At 33.8% G+C, this 14953-nt stretch overlaps 1 protein-coding gene across 3 annotated transcripts in view; it reads right to left on the bottom strand.

Moving 5' to 3' along the window:
• Window positions 1–13010, bottom strand: part of Samsn1 (SAM domain, SH3 domain and nuclear localization signals 1) — a 49132-nt gene extending 36122 nt beyond the window's left edge. For all 3 annotated transcript variants that reach the window (XM_042676871.1, XM_042676873.1, XM_042676872.1), the window contains exon 1: window positions 12867–13010. In XM_042676871.1, the coding sequence (XP_042532805.1) occupies window positions 12867–12923 (57 nt within the window). In that variant the 5' untranslated portion in view covers window positions 12924–13010. The remainder of the gene's footprint in view (window positions 1–12866) is intronic.
• Between the last annotated feature and the right edge of the window lie 1943 nt (window positions 13011–14953).

The raw sequence follows: 14953 nt of genomic DNA, 5'->3' as shown, positions 1-14953 counted from the left end.
AGACCAAAAGTGTTTGCATTATACAATTCAACATAAACAAGCTAAAAATTTTACATAGGTACCGCCTTGCTGTAGTAGTAAGGTCAGATGCTAGACTGGAGAAATCTATACTTTATTATTGCTGTGTTTGACCAAATCATTTCAGTGTATTAGAGATAAATAGAAGCATGTTCAATAAAAGGTATATACATATGGTATTCATTCCTATAATAATATTGTTTTATGTACAAAATAAGTGAGATTAAAATATAGTAGATGTCAGCCTAGGAATCTGTTATTATTCACTTACAAATACCTATTTGCAGTATATTGGCTAGTAAGTACACAAAAATTTATAATTAGCCTAAAAATAATACATTAAAATGATCACAAATGTGGGGAGTAGGATTAGCTGAAATCAATATGATATTAATTGGTTCAATTATCTTTACTTTTGTTTCTGCTAAAAGGTTCCGTAGTTGTGAACTGAGAATAGAAGTCCTCAAATACAAAGGTGGTGACTGCTTAAATAATGATAAAGATAACAAAAAAGCTATAGAGTGCACACTATAAAAAGGATCATTTAATGATAAAATGTGTCTAGTTTCTAAGAGAATTCCTTCTCAAATTTTCAAGGGAGAAAAGAAGTATTATTTTTAATGAAGATATTTTAATTACTAGAAAAGTGTTTTTGTAGTTGCTACATGAATATTTCACTGGGTTTTTCTAGGATCAGTTTTGACTATCTTTTGAACTCAAAATTGGTAAGAAGTTGTAAATTCTTGTACCAGTATGGATAGTATGTTTAAAAAGCTTTATGGAATATGAGATGTGGTGAGCCATACCTTTAATCCCACCTACTGGCAAAATAGAGTCAGGAAGCTCATAAGTCTGAGGCCAGGCTAGGGCAAATTACAGAGAATCTAATCAAAAATTAATTTTTTAAAAGCTGATATATGGCAGTATTCGAAATGATTAAGCACTGCTTAGGCCCTTGATTCAGTATCAAGTACCTAACAAATGTCACTAAAAATTTCATGGAAAGTTACATTGAGAAAGGTTCAGAAGCCATGTTCAGGCTTAGCGTTAAATAAGTTGTGGTTTACCATTTCCTGTCCATATAGTTATAAAATATACTAGCTTTTTGACAAAGGGATAGTTATAAAATATACTAGCTCTTTGACAAAGGGATGGGAGGAGATAAATAACTAGATAACATATTTTAAGCATTTTCCATTCCTATCCTAAAATAAGTGTTTATTATGAGCAAATTTTGTAGTACTGATTTTACTTTTTAGAATACTTTGATCTAGGAAAGGATGGATGATTTGAAAAAATATACACTCTCTTCCTACAAATTTAGAAGTTAACTTTTGTGCATATTTGACTTTTGTCTATTGAAAGCAAATAGTATCTTAACCAGTCACATCAGTATCAACTATTTTAATCATACAACTAAACTTCAAATGCAAAGAGATCATTCTATAAATAATATTCTGTGTAGGGTCAGTTGAAGATACTGTAAAAGAAAGCAACTCTTATTTAGAAAAATTAACTTGGAAACACTGATTGCAAAAGCATTTCTAAACTTTTAAAATTTATCTTTAAGTAATTGTACAAAGAGTTTTAATTTAAAATAGGAAATTATGAATGCAAAGCATCTTGAACAACTTTCTGCCTTCAGTCACTGATTTCTGTAAAAAAATACCTGTTTTCTATTTGTCACTCCTAAAATATACTTCATATTATATTGATCTAAGAGACAAACTAAGAAAATATATGAGAAATTATGTCGACTCATTCTTAGCATCAAAGGCGTTTACTTTATCAGCTTAGTTATATTGAACAAAATCTTTTACAATCTTTGATGTAAGCCTCTGGCAAATTTTTTAGTTCAGATGAAAAAAAAATCCTGAAAAATTTCATTAGCTAACAGGATAAAGAATTCATGAGAGAAGAAAGGTGATTGAGAAACAGTAATACTGGTCAGGCTGGTGGCTCACATCTGTGATCGTAGATACTTAAGAGTCAGAGATTGGAGACTCATAAACAGTTTGAAGCTAGCCTGGAGCAGAAGCAGCACAAGAAACTGCTATCTCCAATTAACTACTAAAAAGACGGAAGTGGAGCTGTGACTTGGGTAGCATTGAGCAATAATTCTCTGGGACAACTCCAATCTCCCAGTTTAATCCTTAGTTCAGGCACGAGCACACACCCACACACCCCAAAAGAGTAAGGAAGGGAGCGAACTTCATCAAGGCACATTTTCTACGGGGATATAAGTGCTTAAAAGCTATCTTGACATCTCTGCCTCCATTTTATGTGTCTGTTCCCTAAGCCATTCTTTCTACAGTCACTGGGTAATCTCCTTACATTCTAGAAAGGACAGTACTGATTTATAGCATCTTTATGATAAAGATCCCAAACTACTCCTCAGGAACAATCTAGCCTTCTCTGGGTGGAGGACCCACCTCACAAGGAGGACCGGTTTTTTTCTGACCGAGGAGAAGCAGAGATAACAGTCTCTCTATGACCTCTACCGAAACAAGGACTGAGATAGTGGCTAACCAGGCCCAACCCATGACTGGGTCTCTTTTAAGTATACAGATCTTTTGCCACCCTAATACGTGGTAACTAACCCGGGTCTATACTCTTGAGGGTGGTAGACACTGGGCTGAAATGATGTCTTCAAAGGGCTTACTTGTGCCAGGTAATAGATCTCCTTTTTATGCCCTTCACTTTGTTCTTTATTTGGCCTATATGAACAATTGGCCAGGACTGGATTGTAAAATCTTGTTTTAAAATTACATTGTACAATTAATTTATGTTACTTTTTAAAGAAAAGAATGTATGGTATTTCAAGTCCGTTTATTTAAGAGATGAATATGGTAATTCAACATTCATCTGAAAAATTTCCTAGCAAATTTGTCAGTCACATGATTTACCACTAAATCTAGGTACTCTTCTTTAAAAAAAAAAATTGAACACAGAGAGGAAAATATTCATTCACAGTACCCATTTCTTTGAAATAACTGTTAAATACAGGTGTGAAAATTAAGTTGAGAAACTGAATCCTTTTAGTAAACTTTCCTATCAGACTCTCTGGAACAAAAACTCCTGATAACTTCCAGTATTTTAAATCTGGTGTTCACTTGGTGTGTTCTAACCTTTCTAAAGGTGTACCCTGGGGATATTTTAGTCATGCGGTGATCTCCTTGAACACAAGTGATGACAAACAATAAGCTAATTCTGAGAAAGTTTTTTAAGTCATCTTTACTACTTTTAAATGAGTGTCTTTGAAGCATGAGTTTGGTCCCCCTGATTAATGGTCACCGCCAGCCCAGCTTCTGGAGTTGTAATGTTTCTCTGAGCTTCCCTCCAGCAGAGCTCGACCATTAATCCAGTGGCATATGTCAGCTCAGCAGAGCAAGGTCACTCTTCTGCTTCAAGGGGAACCTTTTTAGAAATAATAAAACTGACAGAAAGTTCTTTTTTGCATGCTTTATGCCACCTGAGGTTGAGTGCTGCAGTTAATATCATAAAGCTTATAAACATTCCCATCTTAGGTTGTACTTGCTGCCGCTAGGCTCAGGAATTTAAACTTTTTTTTCTTAGTAAGAACAGACATGTTTATGTGGGGCAAATATATGGTATGTAATCCCAAACAGGGAAAGAATAGGTACAAAAAATAGCACGTTTACATTACAATATTTGGAAGAGATCTTTGGGTTCTATAACTTATTCCTTGACAAATACATTTAGTTTCCTTCCAGTAGATTTGAATTTCAATGCCTGAATATTTCATTCTATTAAGAGACAGAAAGTTGTAGTAGATGAACTCCTTTTATGAAGATTTCTTGACCTACAATATCATATTTGATCATTTGTCATACATTTACCTATGAGGACAGTTCATTTCATAAATTATAAACATTTGTCCCATTGCTGATAGTTGGTTTAAAACGGAAAGGTTTTTTTTTTGTGATTTGCATATGTTCTAACTTCAGCAAATTGAACAAAAGCTAGCAATAAACAAAAGCAAAGAAGAAAGCTGTGTAATTGAAACTTATTCCAAAAATTTAAGCTAGTAAAATTAGGAAACATACAGAAAAGCAATGTCATTGCCTACTTGTGGAAGGTGCTACAAGTGACACTAGGTGACAACTCTTATCAACCCTTTTAGAAAGCCAATAATTTCGTCAGATTTCTAGTTATAAGGGCAGGACAAAACCTCACATTCAGAACCTTTATTTTTAAAGTATAACAAGATAAACTTTAGGATAACAAGCCTATAAGCAAAACTGACCAGATATAAAAAGATGATATTACCAAATATTACCAAATATAAGACATTTTTTTCATTAGGAAAAAATAAATATTATGGTTAGCTGTTTAAAGTTAACTAGATCATAGGACATCAGACCACTGCCAGGAAGTGATAGGGTTATGTGGAAGATTCACACCAAAGTGAATTTGATGGCATCAGTCTAGAAATAGGAAGTTATAACAATAATGTGAAGTACACACTTTCTAACTGAACATATCTGTAACTCTGAATAGAATAGTCTCTCCGACTGTTCTGAATTTTTTTTTTCTGTAGATATGGTGACAAATTTCTCCCACACAATTCTAGGTTCCTTGCAAAACAGCAGTCTTGCTAACACTTTTTGCGTTCTTCAGATGTATTATAATATGAAACTCCACCCTGGTTTCATTTCATGACATTCTGATTATAGGAACAGTTGGTTATTTTTATTTTGGTATGGGTGTTGCCCAGATCTTTATCACTGACCCATTTACAAATTGTCCTGGAGAAGGTTACTTCTGTTGATGACTAATATTGCCCATTAGTCAGTTTGCAATTTTTTGTGCACATACTGAGAAATCACTCTGTGCTTCATTCTACAAATGTCTCTGGTAAAAGCCAGCCTAAAATAGAGAACATATGGAAGCTAGGTTTTTATGTTTGTTTATTTTTTGAGACAGGGGCCATGTTGCCTACTAGTCTGCCAGGGCACCCCTGAACTCTGTGTTGACATAACTGAGTCTTTCTTGAGAGAGAACAGACCATCTAGGTATTCAAAGAGGTATGAGTTCATGAACACACAGTGGCATTTTAAGATGAGAGAAGAAAAGTATTAAGGTGGTCAGAATGTCTGGATTATGTATGCTTTACTAGACCAGTTAACCAGATTTCCTAGTAGTGAGTTCCATACACAGGTATTTGGTAAAGCACCTGAAATGACTCTAATATATAATCAGAAATAGCTGGCCAAGGGCATAGAGCAGATGGTTTGTTAGTTTTCAAATTAGTCTAGTACACACCTAATGGGATATAGCAGAGATGGAATTAGAAGAGAGTAAAAAAGAGTATGAAAAAATATTAGAGAAAATGGAGAAGAAATACTGTGGGGTCAAGTCTGGATTAAATATGACACTGTGCATAGAGGTCTGGCCAACTAGAAATGGTCAGGCATCTAGGGCAAATGGAAAAAAGGAAGCGGCTAGATATCACTTTTCATCTCTAATTAGCAGGAGCTTCTAGACTGTTACGGGATGAATTGTGCTCCCCAAAATGTATTGATGTCCTAACCTCAGTGTTTCAGAAGGAGACTGTGTTTGGACATAAGGCCTTCAGGGAGATAATTAAGCTAAAAATGTGGCTATTAGGGTGTTCTCTAATCTAATCCTTCTTGTACTCTTCTAAGATGATGTCAAAACACAGGGAAAGAATAGATACCATCCACCTTAGGCTAAAACAGAGCCTTGGAAAGATTCCTCTTTGATAGACTTCTGTAGTAACCTGTGGAGGGGGATTTAGCCAACTGTGGGGAAAAAATGGTTCTTGTCATCTATATAAAAATCACCCCATCTACCAATAAAGACCGATAAAAAATGTTTGCCTTTTCTATTCTTACTCATCAATTCTTAATGAAATTGATTAATTTCTGCTAAGAAGCTAAGTATCTTATTTTTTATTGTAAAAATACTGTACAGAGGGGTTACATTTACATGAGTTAGGAATTGAGTACATTTCCTATGGAGCATTGTTACCTCCTCCTTTGTTTTTCTCCTATCATCCCTTCCCTCCCCACCTCCCCAACTTTTCCCTCCCTGTACCCTCCAATTTGTAAAGTTCCTTTTCAACATAGTGTCTTGCACATCTCATTGTTACAATGGGTCAACCTATATCCTTATTTCAGCATTTTGTTATTTCCCTTCCACTCTCCAAATTAGAAAAATCTATATACAAGAGGCAGGGCACCAGAATCAAATACAGTGAAAACAGGGGTTATACTATGAGGGATGGTTTTTCTGTTGTTTTTAATGTATTAATAATATACTATGTGATTTTTTTACTTTGGTAACTATCTTATTTGTAAAAATCCATGTAAAACCCTTAATCCTAGCAAGGAGAAGTCTATCAGTTTAGAAATGCTAAATTTGGAAATTTAGATGTAGACAAAATACTTGATCCCATTTAATAAAGAAAAATTCTTCATGGTAATTAAATGGTTTATCTCCAAAAAACAAGGCGAAGAATGATTAGACAGAGAGGTAGGTGCCTGATTAAATAGATTTTTAACAAATGGATTTTTAACAAATGGATTTTTAATAAATCATTTGTAGTCAAGGCAGGGATTTTGTATTCTTCTTATCAGATGTAATATTCAAATCTCAAAACTAATGTGAGGCTACACTCTGTCATTAATCTTGACTATTTATCTCCTGACCTTTCTGTATGCTATCTGGACATATGTTAAGCATAGTCAACCTTTTTGACTCCCATCCTTTTCTACTTGCTTGGGGTGAAATCTGATTACAAATTCATAGCCTATGAGTTGGGTAAGCTAAAATGAATCAGTGCTTTTTTGGAGAAAAATGTTCACAGCTAAAATTGAACAACAGTTTAAATCAATTAAAAATAGTTTAATGAACAAGTTAAAAATTCATGTCTAAAGATGTCAAACGCAGATGAATAAATTTTTGTTGAAAAAATGGAAAAGGACTTTCTTTGGGTAGGTAGGGGTACAACAACTTTGGGGTAAGTTTCTGCTGGCTAGGAACAGTAAAACGTGGTCCCAGCTGGAAAAATAATTGTTCAGTTTAGTGGCAATCTGTATATTTGTATAAAATTTTAGACCAGAAATAATACCTTGAAGAAAATATTTCACATATACAGAGCTCTTTTCTTACCTGTAAATTGAGTTGGGGGAAAATATTTCTCATCTCCTTGGGGTTTAAGGGAAATTTTTTAAAAAATGGACCTTACCCAAGAATCTGTTCTAAAATAAGTCCCAGTGCATGGAGATACTTCTCTTTCGTTTCATTGGTTAAGAAAGAGTTAAAATGTATCTAAACTGTCTTAATACAAAAAGCAATAGGGAGAGCTCTTTAATGCCACAACTATGTGTCATCCTTGTCTAGGAGCATAAATTTTGCACAGCGGGCAGTGCAGTGAAAACAGCTCATAATCAACTCATCACCTCTCATCATTGCTAGGATCAAATGCAAATGGGAAAGAATGCCACTTCAGTCATTGCTAGTGAAAATTAGCATCTGTGACACTAATGGTGTCGCATTTAGTATGCACTTTAGATTAAAAAGAAGCATTTTTTTTAAACAGCTATTTCAAGAAGTGCCATTATACCAATGTTTCGCTTTATAATAACAGGGTGCTGGAATCTTTCAAACTCAAAGAAAACCCCAGTTAAAATTTCATTAACACAAATCATTAATCCCAGCCAAATAAAGGCCAAGTTCTTCTAATTACAGTTACCAAGTTTTCTTTTGTAGGGCCTATTCTTTTCCTATGCTCAAATCCACCATATTCTCCAACCTGGAGGAAAGGTCTAGTGTGATAATGAGCCTTCCTAGGGTTGCTTGAAGAATATTTGGTATACTGATTGGTATTCTTTTTAAAAGCTTAGAAAAGAATTCCAGAAATAATGCTAAAAGTCCTATTGCTTATAATAGCAGTATGATCATTAAGTATTATACTACTGGAAACTGACATCAATGTATTTCACATGAGAGTTTCTTTATTTGACTATGTATTTTTTTTAAAAGTAATTATCTTTGTTTAAGGCACACAATTCTTTGTATGCCTAAGTCTCTTCATATTTGAGGGTAAGAGTGATTCTATCACAGAGTTGTTACAAATATTAAAATAGTATGTAAAACACATGGTAACTTGTATGTCATAAACTCATAATAAGTCTAGACAACAACCACAAAACATGTTAGTCAAAAAACTAAAATAGGGGCTGGGAAGATGGCTCAGTGGTAGAGTGCTTGCCTTGCATGCCTGAGGCCCTGGGATCGATTCCTCAGTACCACATAAAGCAAAATGAAAAAAGCTGGAAGTGGCGCTGTGGCTCAAGTGGTAGAGCGCTAGCCTTGAGCTGAATAACTGAGGGACAGCGCCCAGGCCCAGAGTTCAGGCCCACGATAGGACCTCCCCCCCCAAAAAAAGCTAAAATAAAACTATATCCCATAAGTTAAGAATTTATAGATAAGTATAATAATATATAGATAGATATCTGTATATCTACAAAGATAGATTTACCTATAGCTCTATCTCTTAGATATAGATATAGATAGATCTATCTATAGACAGGTAGAGCTATAGATAGATGTATAGAGCTACATATCTATAGATTTGTATATCTAGATATGTAGATCTATAGATATAGATAGTTCATCAAATCTGAATCCTGTATATGCTAAAAAGACATGTTCCTATTTTTATTATCATATTTAAGTAGTTGTCCAAAGGAGTTGCCATTTAACAAGCAGTTTATGAATAAAATATATCTTGATCAATGTCACCTTTTAAAACATTCTCATGGAGCCCTCACCCACCCATTCCTTTCCTCACTCTTCTTAAATTTTGTAGGATGTACAAAATTGATTTCATTTCCCCCCTCTTCTCTTTTGTCTACTATTTTCCCATTGACCTCACTTCAACCCTTTCAAGTACTCCCTTTGTGGTATTTTATTTTGCTAAACTTTGTCTTTGTCTTGCTAAGGAATTTTTAAGCCAGGTGTCAATGGCTCATGTTAGTAATCCTAGCTACTCAGGAGGATGTGACCTGAGGATCCCAATTCCAAGCCAGCCCTTGAAGCAAAGTCGATGATACTCATCTACAATTAATCAGAAGAACGAAGGAAGGAAGGAAGGAAGGAAGGAAGGAAGGAAGGAAGGAAGGAAGGAAGGAAGGAAGGAAGGAAGGAAGGAAGGAAGGAAGGAAGGAAGGAAGGAAGGAAGGAGAGAAGGAGGGAAGGAAGGAAGAGCAGAGCCAGAAGTAGAGCTGTGGTTAACATGGTAGAGTACTAGCTTTGAGCAAAACAGCTCAGGGATAGGCCAGGATTGTGTTCAAGCCCCAGGACCAGCAACAACAAGAAGAAAAATTCTAAGGTCATTATCAGTACTGATGTGTGGTAAGAATGTAAAAAAAAACAAGAAAGAAAATATTATACGTTAAGCAAGTTTGTTTTTGACTAATCAAAAAACATAATTTTTTAGATTGCCATGTGCCTGTAGACTATAGAGTGTTCTGAGAACATATTAAACTTTTTAGTATTTATATTTAGTATATGAAATGAGTTTATGACAATTCTCCAGAGAATTTTCAGTTTCCCTTACAGAAGAGTTATGCTTGCTGCCTCTCAGCCTATGCTCAATATCTTGTAACTAGTTTGAACAATATTGTTTATAATTATTCAAAGGAAGGAAATCACAAGAAAAATAGAGAAATGGAAAAAGAAGAAAAAGATGTTAACATTCACAATAAAACTAGATGGTACAATTCTATTTTAAGATGTAATTTGTTCTGGGCACCTATTGCTCAAGCCTGAAATCCTAGCTACTCAGGAGTCTGAGGATCATAGTTCAAAGCCAGCCTGGGCAGAAAAGACTGTGGGGATCTTATCTCCAATTAGCTCCCCAAATCCAAAAGTGTAACTGTGGCTCAAGTGGTAGAGCAATAGCCTTGAGTGAAAAACAAAGATAATAGTGCTTCAGGTTCTAGTACACACACACACACACACACACACACACACACACACACACACACACACACAGTTTTCACTGCTCTCTCTCTCTCTCTATATATATATATAAACAGTATAAATATGTATAATAGATTTCAGATTTCAGTAGATACCTGGAGAAATCTTATAGATGAATGTTCCGTATTTAGGTGGAGAAAAGTGGACAATCCCTAACTCCTTTTCTAAACTATAAAACCCTTAAAGATAGTCTCCCTGATCTTCTAAACACCCTGAAAATCAATATATTTATATGTATATCTATGTTTATTGAAAAAAAGTTGTGAATATAATAAAACAGTTTATTGATTTCAATGTGGGATTCTTATTTATTATCATGCTTAACATTCATGAGTATTTCTAACTTTCAATTGTAGGACTTACTTGAAAATGCTGATAACAGATTCCTTTTTAAACATATTTTTAAATTGTATATAAAAGCATAATAATTCTACATATTTATGCAGTAACATGTGATTATTTCCTCAGTACTGCAAGTTGAACTCAGGGCTATCCACATCCCAGGCCAATCTACCAGTTGAACCATACCCCCTATTTAGACATGATATTTTGATACACATGCACATATATAAAAAAAATGTTAAGTATATCTATATCTTTTCAAATATGTATCATACCTACATGGTAAAAGCAGTTCCATTTCTTGATTCTTCCAGCTTTTTGAAATGTCACATGCTATTACCATTATCTGTGATCATTCTTCTCTGTTAAGGCCCACTAGAAATTACTCTTGTCTAATTATAACTTTGAACTCATTGATCAATTGTAAAGTTTCATAAATTTTATCTGAGACAACATTAAGTGTAATATGTTGGTATTTGGATGGGTACTATGTCGCCTTACTTGCAACCTATAGGACTTTGCCATACTTGTGTGTGTCTGTGTATGTGTGTGTGTATTTGTGTTAAGGGCTGAACCCAGGGCCAGATGATTTAACAAAGTCTTTATTTTTTAAAACCTTCTTCAGCATTTACAAAAACAAACAGTTGCAATCCTCAAGGAAATCCCTTTTTGAATTCTAAAAAAGCATCCACAAAGAGAGTATGGTTTTGGTCAGGATTTGGACATATCATTAGAGCATCCATCTTTGCCATCATTTACTAATTCTATTCTCCATAAAATGCCCCCCAAAATTGCAAATACAATAGAATGTGAATTTAGTAGTTGTTTTTAAGATGATTGTAATAATTGGAAAAATATTTCTATGTTAAAAAAATTCAGTTGACCTGAAAGTATAGTAAATAACAGCATGCATATAAACTCACTTTTTAAAAATTTTTACAAAATGAAACCATCTGTCTAAAGAAAATGACAACTCACAAAAAAGTTAACATGATTTCAAGTGACTGTTTACTGTGATATATTTTCTTCTCTGATGTATATATCTTCGAATTCATTTTTATTTTATGAAGGAGAAAGTCAATAAGATGAACAATATTTTGCATGTATTATGATAGTTTTTGCTACTAAGCCTAATACTTACAATAACTGGTCATTATGAAAACAGTTTAATGACAAATTCTAGAGTAGCTCAGTGTATAATGACCCTTATGAGTTAGTCCAACTTTGAATTTTAAATACTGTGAGAAAAACTGTTGATTTATATTAACTTTCATAACCCCCAAATTCTAAGTTGAATATGTGTTATATTTATTAAGAAAAAAATTATGTAATGTTAATCCTATATAAAAGTATGTTACCCTTTAAAAAAATGTTCTGTACTATTTGACAAAATCTTGCATTGAATTTCATTCCAGTGGACAGAGATGGAAACAATATGTTATTTAGTTATAGTTAACCAAATATTCCATGTATTTTTTATCAGATTTTTTGGTCAGAAAGAATTAATATCATAAATAATTTATTCTTAGTTTTCAAAGATTGGAAACTAAGATTTTAGTAATTCAGAAAGATTAGAGAAATATTGGTCCTTGTTCAACAGTGCCACTTAAAATGAAAAGATTATATTTAATTCCAAACTTATTTCTCTGAAAGTGTATGCCTAACAAATAATAAATGAGTACTAACAGACAATAAATCAGTTTTTTAAAAAAGGCTTAAGTATTGTCTCACAGATTAAAACTTTCATTTACTTAAGATTCTGTTCATTTAAAACTTCGTTTATTTACTTAAAAATTCTCTAATGGACAAGAATTGAAGAAATCTTCTGACATTTGTATCTCACACATTGTTTTATTTCATGAAACTGAATTAAAATTCTCTTTTATATAATATATTCTACTTCTCTTACAGTGACAACTATTGTCAAACAAATTAAATGACATTCTACAGACCATCTCATCCAATTTACTAGTTGAGTTTGAGGCTATCATAAACATAACCAAATCCTCAGATCTTTACAATAAACTAATCTATTTTAACATGAAAGGAAATAGTATATACTTCATTGAAAATCTGCAGATTAGAACTTTTTTATTGCTAAGTGCATTAAGAAAAGATAAATTAACTTAGTAGACTCCTTTGTAGATATTCATAATCTGATGATGTAAAAAGGTTTAAGATTTCATCATGTTAACCTCTGGAACAGAGACCTCCTAATTACCTGCTATGAGATTGGTAACCTGAACTTCAGTTCCCTGTCTAAAAGACCAAATTCAAGGCAGTCTTAAAGATGGCCGAGTGTTAGGAGTTCTGTATTGATGTTTCCAAATCCTGACCCAAAAGGTCTCATTTGACATGAGTTCCTTTAACAACTAACCAGTAAGAATGTCGATGCCTGGGTGCATGTGTGCATGTATGTGATTTCTATTATATGGTTTGATTTTATTTAAGAATATATGAAATTACCTTACCTTTGGTTTCTGTTGCTTCTCCTTCTCTGCGGCATTGGATGGTTTTCTCTTCAGCATTTTGAATTCAGACTACTTCTAAGGACTGCCTTCTCTCAGCTGCTACTGAAACAACTGGAAACAGTCAGCAGTTGCTGTTTGTGATCAGATAACTTTGAGCCCAGTGAAGCACCACTTCCTCCTTTGGTCAGGATATGACTTCAGTCTCTACATTGCTAAAGGGTATTTTTTTTTCCTTTTTTCTTTTCTGTTTTTTTTTTTTTCCCCTCTTTTCTTAACATAATCCTCTTGTAACTCTTTACTGTCTTGTCTTTCTTACAACCTACGCAACTGTTCCCAATCTCACATTTTGGCATGCCTACAGTGATTATAAGGGCAACAATAACTTCAAAACAAAATATATTTTCTCAATTAATACAAAAGTAAAAACATACAATGCAGGAAAAATATTGAGCCAATAAGTAAAACACAACTTCAGATGCTGGCAATTTATTATTTTAAAAAGACGAGATTGGGCAAATAAACATTAGAAAATAAAATAGAACTAGTAGAACTTAGAATTTAAGCAATTCTAATTTTGCTGAAAGCATGTATTCATTTGCCTTTGAATGTGGATGAAGCTTATATTAGTGTAAATAGCAGGCAGATAGTGGTGACTCATGCCTGCCATCCTAGTACTTGGGAGGCTGAGATCTGAGGTTGAGGTTCAAAGCCAGCTCAGGCAGAAAAGTCCATGAGAATCTTATCTCTGATTAACCACTGTGGTACAAAGCTAGCCTTGAGAAAAATAGCTCAGGGAGGGTGTCTGGGCCCTGAGTTCACACACACACACACACACACACACACACACATACACACACACACATTTATGGCAATGCAAGTCCAGATTATGCATATAATACTTTCCAAAAAGCAAATGCAATGTTGTATTATTAAACCCTGACAGCAATTGAACAAGCTCCTGATTAATCAGATGCCTAACTGCTAAGAACTATCATGCTATATTCTGATAATTGCATAATTGCTGTTTCAGTAATGATCAACAGATCAATGGTCCCTTCAACGGAAGAATTATGGGTCCATATTGAACCTAGAATCGAGTTAATCCATTTTAAAGATTTTTTTTTTTTTTTTTTTGGTGAAAAGCAAGGTACCCAAAAGAAAAAGTTCAGACTTCCTTGTTAATTGAGGATTAATCTAGACAGACAGTCTGAAACTTTGTTTCTATTAAAACAGGCTGGTTTGAGAAATCCATCCAGATTTCTCTTAATAAGTTCCCTAGGTTGAAAACAAATAATAGCTCGTGTTTAATCAGCAGCCTTTTCTAGGTTCCAAAGAAGCTGGCTCCCTTTCTCAAGCTTCCCTCTCACCTCCATGTCCTTCCTGAGGCCATTTCTAGTGCTCCAGGCAGTTGTTCATTTCAGGATTAGCCAATTAAAGGCTGACCACATACCACTTGATAATCCATCAAGCCTCTTGACTAACAATATAAAACAACCTGAATTTGTTTAAAATAAATATACTTGTCAAGATTATAAATTACTTCCTCTATCAGATACTAAAGTAGGCTTCTATTTTTTTTTAAATAATTAATAGGCCAGTTTTTTTTTTTCAAAATACTGACAGGGGAATAACAGCAGAAGACTTGAGAATACTGAAGTTGGGTCATTCCCTAAAAGTACGCTTTCAAAAATTTATTTTTAGTGTCATCTTCATTTAGTGTCAGCAAACATTTTATTCCATCTTTTGAGAAATGCAAAGGCATGAAAACGTCTGTCTCTTGACTGAAACATTTTTATTTTGTTTCCTCATTTCTCTGTCTATAAATACAACTTCAGTTTTGTGTTGAGTTCAATCAACACAGTCAGAAAGATGATGCATTCACTCACTTCATAACAGAAGTTTTCTTGAGAATAAATGCTAATACCAATATAGACCATATTTTTATGTGACATATCATTTCAGTAAAATCTTACATCAAAAACTATTTGTGAATGCTAAAGAAATGTAAAATATCAACCAGTTGCATTTAGGGTTGTGTTATAGTTTGTATTTCTACAATGGTAGCAAATTGAGAACATTCACATTCC

This window comes from Dipodomys spectabilis, unplaced genomic scaffold (genome assembly GCF_019054845.1).
Source record: "Dipodomys spectabilis isolate Male_0828 unplaced genomic scaffold, ASM1905484v1 ptg000032l, whole genome shotgun sequence".
Taxonomy (NCBI): domain Eukaryota; kingdom Metazoa; phylum Chordata; class Mammalia; order Rodentia; family Heteromyidae; genus Dipodomys; species Dipodomys spectabilis.
The sequence above is the reverse complement of the archived record's forward strand: the minus strand, read 5'-3'. Positions and strand labels throughout refer to the sequence as shown.